The sequence below is a fragment of the Pantherophis guttatus genome, chromosome 3 (genome assembly GCF_059756535.1).
Source record: "Pantherophis guttatus breed Tessera chromosome 3, ASM5975653v1, whole genome shotgun sequence".
Classification (NCBI taxonomy): Eukaryota; Metazoa; Chordata; class Lepidosauria; order Squamata; family Colubridae; genus Pantherophis; species Pantherophis guttatus.
This window is the reverse complement of record NC_142065.1, coordinates 12,281,377-12,296,250: the sequence shown is the minus strand read 5'-3', so window position 1 is coordinate 12,296,250 and position 14,874 is coordinate 12,281,377. Positions and strand designations below refer to the sequence as shown.

The window sequence follows — 14,874 nt, the reverse complement described above, 5'->3', positions numbered from 1 at the left end:
CTCTAGAGGACTCATCTTAATGTTTTTCATTTCCGTTCGACTTTTGTGAAAGACAAGCATTCACCTAAACATCCTCATTACAGATAACTTCGGGCAAATGCAATTAAAACCGTGGGATTTTTCTGCTTTGCAGCAAATCCAAAGCGTGATTGAGGCAAAAAGACTGGAGAAAATTTCAAAAGCCAGCAAGCTGAAACAAACTTATGAGACCTGAGGTTAGGAGGGCTAATATAACAGCCACAAGAAATGGACAGACCGAGGTTCATCGGGGATTCAGAGATTCTTCAGTCAGCAAAAACAAACAGGAGACATAAGTCAGAAAGCTTTTTAAAAAGACGTTAAGAAAGAAATCATCAAGATTCGGGAAGCTTTTTTTTTTTTTTTTAAGGTTGAAGAAAGGGTTCATAACATGAGTTCTAAAATTGAGCTGTTTTAAGAAACAGTGAAAATATCCAAAACAAAACATTCTGCAGTTCACAAAGAAAGGAAAATGACAATGTGGTCTCTCTTTCTCCTAACTAGAGGGAAATGATCAGTGGTGGGATTCAACCGGTTCGCACCACTTCAGTCGAACCGGTTGTAAAATTGTTGGCTGGCCCCACCTCTCCCCTCCCCGCCCCTCCCCTTCCAGAAGTCCCCACATCCCCCATTTTGGCTCCCTGAAATCTGAAAATTTCCAGGTTTTCCCCACCCAAGTGAAAGTTCAAGTCCCTGCCCAGCACCCTCATGTCCATCACATGGTCCAACCATCCACCATCCAAACTGGAGACACCTCCAATCATCCAACTCCAGGTGCCAGGGCAATGTGTCCTTGACTCTCTGAGAAAGGAATGTTATTTTAATTACATAACACCCATACTCTATGCAATCCCCCCTCTTATTTTCCCACAGAAGAATATGTGGCAGGCTGAAAGCCCAGATGTAACAGATGGCTTCCAGGTCTGACATATGTATGTGTTTGCACCCTTGGGTGCCCTTGGAAGCACAGGGTGCAGGGTAAGCTTCATTCCAACCTGATCCAGTTTGTTCAGTTTCTGGAAAGTTACCCTATTGATGGACAGATAGAGTCTCGTCCATTCCCATCTGGATTGGAAAATAGGAGGTGAAAATGAAGTTCAACATTTTTTATTTAGTTATATCCCTTCCTTTATTGTTTTTATGAATAACTCAAGGTACATAGTAAACCTCCTCCTAGTTCCCCCATAACAGCAGCCCTTGTGAGTTCAGTTGAGAGAGAGGGACTGGCCCAAAGTCACCCAGTTGACTTCCATGTCTAAGGCGGGATTAGAACTCACAGTCTCTTGGTGATTGGCCCAAAGTTACCCAGCTGACTTCCATGTCTAAGGCGGGATTAGAACTCACAGTCTCTTGGTGATTGGGCCAAAGTAACCCAGCTGGCTTTCATGCCTAAGGCCAGACTAGAACTCACATCTTCCTGGCTTCTAGCATGATGCCTTCACCACTAGACCACACCGGCTTCCCAAAAGAAGTAATTTGTTATTGCCCACTTCTTAGGGCTGAGAGAGAGTGACTGGCCTAAGGTCACCAGCTGGTTTTGTGCCTAAGGTGGGACCAGAATTCATGATCTGCTTTCTAGCCTGGTGCCTTCTCCTCTAGACCCAACTGGCTGTGTCTTGCTCTACCGTTTCCTCATGGAGGTGGTATCTCAACCCCATAATTGTTGTGATTAGCCTTCAAATTTCTAGATTCTACCATAACGCAAGATCTAAAATGGACAGCTAACATCAAAAACGTCATCAAAAAAGCACAACAGAGAATGTTCTTTCTGCACCAACTCAGAAAGCTCAAACTGCCCAAGGAGCTGCTGATCCAGTTCTACAGAGGAATTATTGAGTCTGTCTCTGCACCTCTATAACTGTCTGATTTGGCTCTGCAACCCAACAAGACAGACACAGACTTCAGAGGATAATTAGAACTGCAGAAAAAACAATGGCTACCAACCTGCCTTCCAATGAGGACCTGTATACTGCACGAGTCAAAAAGAGAGCTGTGAAAATATTTACAGACCCCTCTCATCCTGGACATAAACTGTTTCAACTCCTACCCTCAAAACGACGCTACAGAGCATCGCACACTGGAACAACTAGACACAAGGACAGTTTTTTCACAAATGCCATCACCCTGCTAAACAAATAATTCCCTCAACACTGTCAAACTATTCACTAAGTCTGCATTACTATTAATCTTCTCATCTTCTCATCGTCCCCATCACCCATCTCCTCCCACTTATGACTGTATGACTGTATGACTGTAACCTTGTTGCTGGTATCCTTACGATTTATATTGATATTGTTTCCTGATTGCTTATTTGTACCCTATGCCTATCATTAAGTGTTGTACCTTATGATTCTTTTTTTTTTAATTTGATTTATATGCCGCCCTTCTCCGGAGACTCAGGGCAGCTTACAATGCGTTAAGCAATAGCCTTCATACTTTTGTATACTTATACAAAGTCAGCTTATTGCCCCCACAAACTGGGTCCTCATTTCACCTACCTTAGAAAGGATGGAAGGCTGAGTCAACCTTGAGCCTTGGAGAGATTGGAACCAGCAGTAAATTGCAGGCAGCTGTATTAATAACAGGGTGCGTAGACCACTGTGCTATATTCTTGATGAACTATATTCTTGATGATTCTTGATGAACATATCTTTTCTTTTATGTACACTGAGAGCATATGCACCAAAGATAAATTCCTTGTGTGTTCAATCACACTTGGCCAAAAAAATTCTGTTCTGTTCTATTCTATTCTATTCTATTCTATTCTATTCTATTCTATTCTATTCTATTCTATTCTGTCTTTTCCACAGTGCAGTGGCTTTATAAGATGGCATGGAAGGATCTGAGCAAGCTCTCCGCCTGCAACTCTTTGTGTTCTTCATTCACATGGTCCTTTCTCCCTGTCTAGGTATCCCTCCAGCCAGTGGCACGGGCACACTCCAGATCTACCTAATTGACATCAACGATAATGCCCCTGACCTTCAGCCAAAGGAGGCCCAGATATGTGAGAGGCCAAATCTGAATGTCATCAACATCACAGCCGCGGATGCTGACATCGATCCAAATGTCGGCCCCTTCGTCTTTGAGCTGCCGAGCGTGCCATCTGCCATTAGGAAGAACTGGACCATTACGCGGCTAAATGGTAAACCGAGCGGGCAACACCTGGCGTTGTTCGTAGCTTGGCACGGTGGGCCTTCAGACTTTAAAACATTTTGTGCCGTCTTTTGTGCCGGTGTTATTTTTTTTCTTTTTTTTTTTAAAGGGAGCCACGTTCAGGATGACATTTCTAAGCAAGAGAGTTCATGAGAAATTGCCTGGATTGGGCTTTAAGCTGAATTGTTGGTTGTTGGCTTCCCTGCCTTAATGCAGCTTGTAATTACAGAGGACTATCACGAGAAAGTTGGGATAAATCATTTGTAAATTGCCCAGGAGGAAAAGCTATTATCGGCCTTCCTTATGTTCCATTTTTATTGTCATAAGCCACAATCAGGATCAATGATCAACCTCTGCCCATAATTGCTTAAAAGTCACCCTCCTTTTCTAATTTACCATAGAGGCAGCTTTCATGCTTGGGAAATAGGAAGGTGACTATTTGGGGAGCTGTCGAAATGATCATAATTACCCTCTTTATGGCTTATCAGAGCCTGCCCAGAGTTCAGCCTAGGACTAGGTGACACATGGGCCTACAGGTAATCCTCGTCTTACGACCATAACTGAGCCCAAAACTTCTGTCATGAAGCAAGGCAGTTGATGAGTGGTGTTTTGCCCCATTTTGCGACCTGCCTTTCTACGGTGGTTAAGTGAATCACTGCCGTTGCTAAGCTAGCAACAGGGTTGTCACGTGAATCTGCATTAAGGGAATCTTCTCCCGTTGACTTTGCTCATTGGAAGGTCGCAAAAGGTGATCACGTGACCCTGGGACACTGCAACCATCATAAATACATACCAGTTGCCAAGCAGCTGAATTTTGATCACATGACCATGGGGATATTGCAATGGTCAAAGGGGGGAAAACGGCCACAAGTTGCTTTTTTTCAGTCCTGTTGTAACTTCAAACAGCCGCTGAACAAATGATTGTAAATCAAGGACTGCCTGTATTTGAGGGGGGGGGGGAGTAACTCATAAGGAGTAGATTCTCCAGATCAGTAGATATTCAGAAAAAGTAGATTTTTCCACAGGGGCTTGTTCTTCATGGCTTCCTCCATTTTGTTCCCCACAGGTGATTATGCTCAACTCGGCTTGCGAATAATGTATTTGGAAGCCGGTGTATATGATGTTCCAATCATTGTAACGGATTCCGGCAACCCTCCTCTGTTTAACATGTCCATCATTAAGGTCAAGGTGTGTCCATGTGACGAGAATGGAGATTGTACCACTATAGGAGCTGTCGCTGCAGCTGGGCTGGGCACCGGAGCCATTATTGCCATCTTGATATGTATCATCATTTTACTAAGTAAGTGTTGCACCAGGCCATGAATGCCTATGGTCTGAAGCCAAGGGTCTTTATACATGCATACAGCATTTTTATTTATTTATTTATTCATTGAATTCAATTTTTTTATTCTGCCCTCATCGCTTCATAAGTAACTCAAGGCAGTGAACATACATAATACTCTTTCCTCCTCCTATGTTCCCCACAACAACCTTGTGAATTGGGTTGATGCAGAGAGAGAGTGACTGGGCCCAAAGTCACTCAGGTGACTTTCATACCTAAAGTAGGACTAGAACTCACAGTCTCCTAGTCTGGGCGCAAAGTCACCCAGTAGGCTTTCATGCCTAAAGCGGGACAACAACTCAATCTCCTGCTGATTGGCCCAACGTCACTCAACTGACTTTCATGCCTAAGGTGGGACTAGACCTCACAGTCTCCTGGTGATTGGCCCAAGGTCACCCAGCCAACTTTTATGACTAAGATGGAACTAGAACTCACAGTTTCCTAGTTTCTAGTCTGGTGCCTTAATCACTAAACCAGACCGTCAAAGTTCAGTAATTCAATAAAATCACAGTAAAAGGGAATCAGTTTCATAGTCATGAAAGTACAGCTGCTCCCTAGTGGTTTAAAAATTGGTTTTTAAGTCAGAATTTGTGAAAATCAACACCCACATTTCATGGCACTTATAGAAGTAAAATATTGAGGGCCAATTTTTTTAAAAAAATCAAACCAAAACATATACACTAGGAGAGGTTAGGTTAGGTTTATTAAATTTGTATACCGCCCTTCTCCCGAAGGACTCAGGGCGGTGAACAGCCAAGATTAAAATACATACAATATAAAAATTAAGATGAATTAAAACAGAATTAAATCAAATTGGCTTCCCAAAAATTTAAAACCCTTTGCCCATAAAATAACCCATTAAAATTTTAAGCCAGCCCGGCTTTCTGAAATAGGAAGGTCTTCAAAGCTCGACGGAAAGTACGGAGGTCCGGGATTAGTTGTATTCCTGGGGGTAGCTCAGGGGGTGGGCTTCAAAAATTTTAGCAAGGGGTTCTCTGCCCAGTTGCTGGGTGGGCGTGGCCATGATGAGTGTGGCCTACTCACCCTCCTGCACCATGGCAGGGTGGGTGTTTTTGCCCCCCCCCGGGCTCCGGAGGCTTTCCTCAAGCCTCTGGGAGGGTGAAAACAGCCTCGCCAGGCTCTGGAGGCCCTCTGGAGGCCAGAAATGGGCCCGTTTCCAGTCTTCCTGAATTTCCAGTAGGCCCGTTTTTCTCCCTCCTCGAGCCTCCATGCATGCCCTGCACTTACCTGCATCTAAAACGGGCCCTATGGGGAGTCCTGGGAGGGGAGGGGCGGGACAGGGTGGGTGGGGCCAGCCAGGAGTGGGATTTGGGGGTTCTCTGAACTGCACATAATCTTAGCTAGAGGTTGAACCCCTACGAACCCCCAGCAGCCCACCCGTGCACTAGGAAACAGCCTTCAAATGGCTCAAATTCCCTGATTGTGTCACGATGGTGCTGAACAGCTCAGCAGTTACATAGTATTCTCAAAATCTGAATGCACGGCATCTATGATGAATCTAAAATGCTATTAAATAAAAATTTTGGATCATATCTGGGGAGACCCAGTTCAAGTCCACCATCATTCATGGAACCTGCTTGACTTTGGCGTTGTGAGAATAAAATGCCAGTGTGATTCCCAGGAGAAAATAATTACCTGTGTTTCCTCCAAATTAAGACCGGGTCTTATATTAATTTTTGCTCCAAAAGACACATTATGGCTAATTTTCTGGTTAGGTCTTATTTAGGGAGAAATACTATACTAAACACCTCCGTCTGCTGACGATCTTAACTGGGGCTTATTTTTGGGGTACGGCTTATATTACAAGCATCCTGCCTTGCGAGACTCCCCCCTCTCGCAAGCCTGGCCTTCCATGTTATCGAAGGCCTACCTCGATGAAGGGCTTTGGAACCCAGAGAGGTGGCATGTCACGAGGAGGGGGTTGAGGGGTTTTTTAGATAAAGTTTTAGCAAATGTCTTAAGGGGTTCCGGGGGGGGAGGGTTGGATCAGAAGTAAGGCCGTGGGTATGGGGGATAACCCACTAAGGGGAGGGCCAGGTAAGGCTGTGGAGCACGGCATGGGGGGTGGGGGGCCCGGGGTCAAGAGGGGGGATAAAGTTCATCCAGATAAGGTTTTTACCATCAGTACCGTGGGTGGGAGGGGTAGATATGGCGGGAGCAGGGGGGTCATATCATGTTAGGGGAGCGCGCGCCCGCTGTCTTCGAGCGGTGGCGCGCTCCGGCCCCCAAAGCTCCACTCGTTTTCCAGGTGGCGCAGATCCTCAGGGCCCTGGCCTCCGTCTGATGTTATGCAATGCCAGGTCTGTAGTAAATAAAGCCCCCCTCATTTGTGATCTTGTTCAGGAGGGGGGAGCGGACCTGGCAGGTATTACGGAAACCTGGTTGGGCCAAGAGGGGGGGGTCCCTCTTGTTGAAATGTGCCCACCAGGTTTCCGCGCATTCCATCAGCCGAGGTTGCAGGGTAGGGGCGGGGGGGTAGCGGTTATTATTAATGAAGGTCTGAGACCGAGGGAGGCCACTGTTCCTCAGACGGCCGGCTGTGAATCCCTCCTTGTGAAATGGGGCCACGGGGTTCAGATGGGTTTGCTGATCACATACCTGGCTCCCTGCCATGTGGCAGCAGCCCTGCCCGAGCTACTCAGTGTCATCGCCACAGTGGCGGTTGAGACCCCTAGGCTTATGGTCATGGGGGATTTCAACTTGCCGTCCGTTGGTGAGGCATCTGAGGTGGCTCGGGAGTTCATGGCTTCCATGACAGCCATGGACCTGACCCAGTTAATTCATGGCCCTACCCACACAGGGGGAAACACGCTGGATCTGGTTTTTGTCTCTGGACAGTGGTTGAGTGATCTCGAGATAGGGGATATAGTCACCGAGCCCTTGTCATGGTCTGATCACTCTCTCCTTCGTCTCGACCTTCGAACCGCTACACCCCGCCGCAGGGAGGCGGAGCCAGTAAGATGGTTCCGCCCCAGGCGCCTGATGGAACCGGATAGGTTCCAGATGGAGCTTGGGCCATTCCCTGAGGCTCTGGCACACGCCTCGACTGGAGACCTAGTGGCCGCCTGGGATAGGGCGGCCGCTGGAGCTCTGGATCGGGTCGTGCCTTTGCGGCCTCTGACCCGGCGCCGATCTCATTTAGCTCCTTGGTTCACTGAGGAGCTGAGGGAGTTGAAGCGCCGGAAAAGACGCCTAGAGAGTAGTTGGAGGGCCAGTCTTTCTGAATCTGACCGGACACTGGTAAGAGCTCATATTAGGAATTACCTAGTGGCGATAAAAGCAGCGAAATGTAGCTATTTTGCTGCTCTTATTGCGTCATCAGATAATCGCCCGGCCGCCCTGTTTAGGGTGACCCGCTCCCTGCTCCACCAGGAAACGCGGGAGGACCCCTTGGAGGGTAGAGCCGAGGATTTTGTCCAATATCTGTATGACAAAATCGCTCAGATTCAGGAAGATCTGGACTCCGACTGGATAGTCTCAGGGGGAGGGACTGGGGCAGGTCTTGAGAATGTTATCTGGGATGAGTTTGATCCTGTGACCCCTGAGGACGTGGACAGGATTCTGGGTAGACTGAACGCGACCACTTGTTTATTGGACCTGTGTCCCTCCTGGTTAGTGCTGGCTTCTCGGGAGGTGACACGAGGCTGGTTCCAGGGGATTATAAATGCTTCGCTGGGTGAGGGTGTCTTTCCTGCCGCCTTGAAAGAGGCGGTGGTGAGGCCTCTCCTCAAGAAGCCTTCCCTGGACCCGGCAATGTTGGTAAATTATCGTCCGGTCTCCAACCTTCGTTTTGTGGCAAAGGTTGTTGAGAGTGTGGTTGCGCAACAGCTTCCCCAGCACCTGGATGAAACGATGTATCTGGATCCGTTCCAGTCGGGCTTCATGCCCGGGTACAGCACGGAAACGGCATTGGTCGCGTTGGTTGATGATCTCTGGAGGGCTCGGGACAGGGGGTGCTCCTCTGTCCTGGTCCTGTTAGATCTCTCAGCGGCTTTTGATACCATCGACCATGGTATCATGCTGCACCGGTTGGAAGAGTTAGGGGTGGGAGGCACTGTGTTGCGGTGGTTCTCCTCCTTTCTCTCTGACCGGTCGCAGTCCGTGTTGGCAGGGGGACAGAGGTCGACCCCGAGGCCCCTCATATGTGGGGTGCCGCAAGGGTCGGTCCTCTCACCTCTCCTGTTCAACATTTATGTGAAGCCGCTGGGCGAGATCATCCGTGGTTTCGGGGTGGAGTACCATCAGTACGCTGATGACACCCAGCTGTACATCTCCACCCCGGATCACCCCAACGATGCCCTTGAAGTGATGTCCCGGTGCCTGGAGGCCGTACGGATCTGGATGGGGAGGAACAGGCTCAGGCTCAACCCATCCAAGACCAAGTGGCTGTGGTTTCCGACGTCCCGATATAGCCAGTTGACGCCATCACTGACTATTGGGGGCGAATCATTGGCCTCCACGGAGAGGGCTCGCAACTTGGGCGTCCTCCTGGATTCACGGCTGTCTTTAGAAGAGCACTTGACGGCCGTGACCGGGAGGATTTTTTATCAGGTCCGCCTGATTCGCCAGTTGCGTCCCTTTCTGGATCGGGACTCGTTACGCACGATCACTCATGCCCTCGTCACCTCCCGCCTGGACTATTGTAATGCTCTCTACATGGGGCTCCCCTTGAGGAGCACCTGGAGGCTCCAACTGGCGCAGAGTGCGGCCGCGCGGGTGGTAATGGGAGCGACATGGCGCTCCCATGTAACACCTCTCCTGCGCGAGCTGCACTGGCTCCCGGTGGTCTTCCGGGTGCGCTTCAAGGTTCTGGTTACCACCTTTAAAGCGCTCCATGGCTTAGGGCCTGGTTATTTACGGGACCGCCTACTACCACCAATAGCCTCCCACCGGCCAGTACGCTCTCATAGAGAGGGACTCCTCCGGGTGCCATCAGCCAAACAGTGTTGACTGGCGGCCCCTAGGGGGAGAGCCTTCTCTGTGGGGGCACCTACCATCTGGAATGAGCTCCCCCCGGAGATACAGAGGATCCCGGATCTGCGCTCCTTCCGCCGTGCTGTGAAGACCTTTTTATTCCATCAAGCGGGCTTGGCCTGATCTCTTCCCTTTTTAAAATATGTAAATTTTAATCTGTTTTTAAATTATTGGGGTATTTTAATTTGTCTGGGCCAAAAAGTTTAATTTGATTTTATCGGGTTTTTAAATTTTGTGTATTTATGTATTTTATTGTTGGCTGTTCACCGCCCTGAGTCCTTCGGGAGTAGGGCGGTATACAAATCAAATCAAATAAATAAATAAAAATAAATAAAAAATCATGCTAGCCCTTATTTTCCAGTTGGGTCTTATTTTCGGGGAAACAGGGTAAATAACTGTCACTTCCCTCAATCCTTTTAAGGACTGATCTACATGTTGATAAACCACAGAGGTGAAACCATCCAAAATATCACTTTTTGTTATTTCCTCCCTCTTTCTCACTGCGTTATTGGCATGCTTCTCCCCTTGATGTCTATGGAAATTCTCAGTCATCCAGGTGATAATTGTCCCAAAGATGATTTTTCAAGAGGCAACTGGACTTTCTTGTTTTTCTTTGAGGACGTTTTGTTTCTCATCCAAGAAGCTTCTTCAGCTCCGACTGGATGGTGGGGAATGGAAAGATTTATATTGCTTGCAGACAGCTGATCATTTGCATTTTTTAGAGAGTCGTTGAGGCCACTTGGAGGTTTATCTGTGTCCTCAGAGTCACCTGAGTAGTGCAAATGGGCTGCAAACGTCCTGCAGCCAAGAAGGCTCCATACTCATTCACACTACTGATGGGGATGGTTCTGTAGCTTTGTATGTACACTGAGAGCCTCTGAACTGGAGACAAATTCTTTGTGTGTCTAATCCCACTTGGCCAAATAAAGTTCAATTCAATTCAATTTTTTTAAAAAAAGAAAAAAACCTTCAAATTCTTCAGTACAAGTAACCTCTATATTTACACTTGAAAAATAAGTCATCCTATTTCCTGGGTAATCTTTAATATACACATGCTAATTTAATTGTAACCTGATGGTAATGAGCAATAAATATACCTTGGATTTTCTAAATTGGTTGATCATAATAAAGCTTTCTAATGCCAATTGTTAGTAGTTTGCGTAGTAAAATTTCACACTGGAAGAAACAGAAGGCAATAAAGCATAAAATCCAGTTTTCCTTTTTTTCTGCCTTCACATAACTCAAAGCCTAAAATATGATTTAAACATTTGAGCATATTCTGTTGACTGAAAATTAAATGCAGATGAAAGGCGTTTGATTTAGGAGAATCTTCTTCCTATCTTCAAATCCATTATCCTGTTCTAAATTATGGATTTTTATTATAAATGTGTGTTTTTAAAAATTCATTGCTCTAATTGGCTTTTTTAATGCTCGGCAATCACCCTGGTTTTATATCGGTGAAAATGGAATGGTAAATAGAAATCTTTCTTCCATGTACTCATTTAATTTGGGGGCTTGTTCCATCAATTATTTTTACTGGGCGGAGAAAAATGGGTGATTGGGACATATAATTAATGTGGTTTGTGTGTGCGTGTGCATGCCTTTGAATTAATCTTGACTCATGGCAACTGTGTGGACTAGTCCCTGCAGTTTTCTTGGTGCTGTTTTTCAGATGTTTGCCATTGCCTCCTTCCTAAGGTTGAGATAAAGTGACTGGCCCAAGGACACCCAGCTGGCTTTATGCCTAAAGCAGGACAAGGACTCACACTTCCCTGCTTTCTAGTCCAGTGTCCTTGTTCACTACCCCAAGTGGTTTGTTAAAAATGCTTACAAGTCACTTTCTACAGTGCCCTCGTAACTTCAGACAAATCACTAAACAAATGGTTATAATTGAGCACCGTCTGTGGATTCCATCATAAAATGGGAAACCAGTTTGAATCTCAACATGTTAATGCCAGTTTTGGAGCCCTATTGATCAGTTGTTGTTGTTGTTGTGGGGAAAATAGGAGGCAGAAGGTGTGTTAGATTTCTTTGCTGCCTTGAGTTATTTGTAAAAAGAAAAAAAAGGAAAGAAAGAAAGAAAGCGAGAGAGAGAGGGAGGGAGGGAGAGAGGAAAGAAAGAAAGAGAAAGAGAAAGAAAGAAAAAGAAAGAAAAAGAGAAAGAGAAAGAAAAGAAAAAGAGAAAGAAAGAAAAAGAGAAAAAGAGAAAAAGAAAGAGAAAGAAAGAGAGAGGGAGGGAGAGAGGAAAGAAAGAAAGAAAGAAAGAGAAAGAAAGAAAAAGAGAGAAAGAAAAAGAAAAAGAGAGAAAGAGAAAGAAAGAAAGAAAGAAAGAAAGAAAGAAAGAAAGAAAGAAAGAAAGAAAGAAAGAAAGAAAGAAAGAAAGAAAGAGTAAATGTTGGAAGAAATGTCCACTTGGGTTCAGTTCCAAGTGGGGAGAAAGACACTGGAAACATGGAGGTTGCTTGAAAAGATGGTTTAATGGTGGACAGGACCACATGGTTTGAGGTCCTGGGCAAAAAGGCCCATGGGTAAGAGAGAGAGAGAGAGAGAGATTTATACCCTCTGTTGGGCTTTGAATTTGAGCTTGTATTCTGATTGGTTGTCAGACTCCCATGGGGCCATGCAGGGGTAACTTTGTAGGTTGTGTTTTGAGTCCCAAGCTTGGTTGAGCCTTGCTGGGTGATGACATAATGAAAGGGCTTTGGGCAATTCCTACTATGGCTCTGCCTGAAGGAGGTAGATCTTTCTTATGTTGAATAGACAGGCCCAGGCTTTCATGGCCCATTGACAAAGGGTGGGGGGGAGGCTGAGTTTCTGCCTCCCTTTTAGGGAAAATATTCTGCCCTTTTAATATTTCCTAAAATATCTCATTTTCCTAAGAGAGGGGTGAGTGCTAACTTCCTACAAAAGAAAACTCTCATTCAGAGACATTTAACTTGGTTAAATGGTTTAAGCAAGCTCTTCCAATTTGATTGGAAAAGTCTGGATAATTCAGAGATTTTTCTCCAATCATACCTGCAAATTACATATTTGTTCAGTTCCTGATTTCATTTCATTCATTTTCATTTTCATTCATTTTATTAAATTTGTATACCACCCTACTCCCAAAGGACTCAGGGCGGTGAACAGGCACAAAATAAAACACATGAATACAAAAGTTAAAAAACATTTCAAAGGGCTGCAGAGTATTCGGAGAACAGCCCTCCAGTGATGGTCGTTGGCCTCCATCTACAGGGTGTTACTGCCCATGGATCCGTGTCTCCTGCAACCCTGGCTTGCAATCTCATCTGGGGGGAAAAAGCCAAGAGCTTTTTTTTAAAAGCAATAGACTAAAGAAAAATATAATAATGGGGAGAAGGCAATCGATTTCACAAAAATTGCCTTCAGAAAGGAAAACAGGCCTTAAAGCAACAATGGAGCTCTCTTTTCTTAAGAGCAGATAAAAAGGATTGAACTACATCTGCTATTGACATCTGAAAGCCTCTTTTTCAAGAGAGAGCTGTAAAGGTGTTAATAGGACAATTTTTCTACAAAGGGTGACCAGACCAAAAAAAAAAAACACCCCTGCCTTAAAAGAGAGAGAACTTGCTTCTGGTGAACCACAAAAAGAAAAGAGAAATATTTCACTAGTTATGATAAGTAGTTAAGAGCAGGGGTGAAATCCAGCAGGTTCTAACAGGTTCTGGAGAACCGGTAATGGAAATTTTAAGCAGTTCAGAGAACCGGTAGCGGAAATTTTGAGTAGTTCAGAGAACCAGCAAATACCACCTCTGGCTGGCCCCAGAGTGGGGTGAGAATGGAGATTTTGCAATATCTTCTCCCAGGAGTAGGGAGGGAATGGGAATTTTGCAGTATCCTTCCCCTGCCATACCCACCAAGCCACACCACTCCCACCAAGCCACGCCCACAGAAGGCACATTGATGTTTGTCTTCATAGGTGAGTCCTCTTTTATTTGTCCCTGGGTGTTTTTTTTAAAAAAAATGGCAGGCTTTAAGCAAATGCAAATCAATCTTCAAATCAATGTATACAGCTAGACTAAAAAGAAGAGGGAAGTGACATATAGAAGCAGTAACTGGATGCTTCTCTTGTAGGGTTGCCAGGTCTGCTTCCAAAAAATAGTGGACAAGCGGGGGGGGGGGGGTGTTAAGTAATAAAAAAATAAATAAAAATTTACAATTAAATTATATATTTTCTTACAAACAATTTACAGTAGGCCGTCGTATTTGTTCTGTCGTTTTCATTGTTGGTAATCCATGCAAAAGTAGCTTCCCAGTTTTTGGTGTATTTGCACATTCCTCTTTTTCGTTTTAAAGAATTCGAAATCTCGCCGCTGTCACTCTCATTACTCGACGCCATTTTAGGTCAGTCGACACAAGCTACAATACATTTTAAAAATGTGAACTGTACATAATTTTATAATATATTTTTATTTTAATCTCATTAATTTTTTCGGAGAATCGAGTTCAATAGATATTCGATCTTTGTCTCATTCTAACTTATGAAAAAAAAGACAAAACGCGATTCTCCTATCCTTATTCTCTTAGACTGTACAGCTTTAGATTACGTACCATTTCATCATAAAGCTTTTGAATAAAAAAAATGTCCACTATTTTGTGAAAAAAATAATGAATATAATGTGAAAAAAGCGGACTGTCCGCTCAAATAGTGGACACCTGGCAACTTTGCGGCTTCCCATCGGTGGGTTTTTGTGGGGTGGAATTGCAGAGGGTGGGAAAGGGAAATAGATGGGGTAGAATTTGTCCTAGCGCGTTTCTTCATTTGCACAGATTTTTTGAGAGTGAGCCTGTTCAGGAGTTGGGCAAGGGATTGTCTCTTTCCATTCTTGCGCTTGGCAATATTGGGGGAGGGAAGGGATCAAAGTTTTTGCTCTGACAAAATTGCAATTACAGAAAAGTTTCAGTGTGGAGATTGTGCTGAAATTTCTGTTTGGTATGTCAGCAAGATCAGGGTGGGCTGCTGGGGGTTTGCAGGGGTTTGGGAGAACCTCTAGCTAACATTCTGTGCACTTCGGAGAACCCCCAAATCCCACTCCTGGCTGGCCCCGCTCACCCCACCCCTCCTCTCCCAGGAGTCCCCAAGCGGTCCGTAATGGATGCAGGTAAGTGCAGAATGCGCGCAGAGGCTCAGGGAGGGCGAAAAATGGGCCTACCGGAAGTTTGGGAAGGCCGGAAATGGGTCCGTTTCCAGCCTCCAGAAGGCCTCCGGAGCCTGGGGTGGCCGTTTTTGCCCTCCCGGAGGCTCAAGCAAAACCTCCAGAGCCCAGGCAGGGCAAAAACACACACACACACACCATGGTGCAGGAGGCCAACTAGGCCACACCCACCATGGCCACGGCCACCCAGCA

The 14,874-nt window shown here is 45.6% G+C and overlaps 1 protein-coding gene across 4 annotated transcripts in view; it reads left to right on the top strand.

Annotated features, from left to right (window-relative positions):
• Positions 1–14,874, top strand: part of CDH4 (cadherin 4) — a 1,168,269-nt gene that overhangs the window by 1,129,879 nt on the left and 23,516 nt on the right. For 2 of the 4 annotated variants that reach the window (XM_087889045.1, XM_087889043.1), the window contains exons 12-13: positions 2,927–3,160; positions 4,238–4,471. In XM_087889045.1, the coding sequence (XP_087745171.1) occupies positions 2,927–3,160; positions 4,238–4,471 (468 nt within the window). Of the gene's footprint in view, positions 1–2,926; positions 3,206–4,237; positions 4,472–14,874 lie in introns of all 4 variants that reach the window. The other 2 variants (XM_087889044.1, XM_087889042.1) reach the window with 1 other exon arrangement.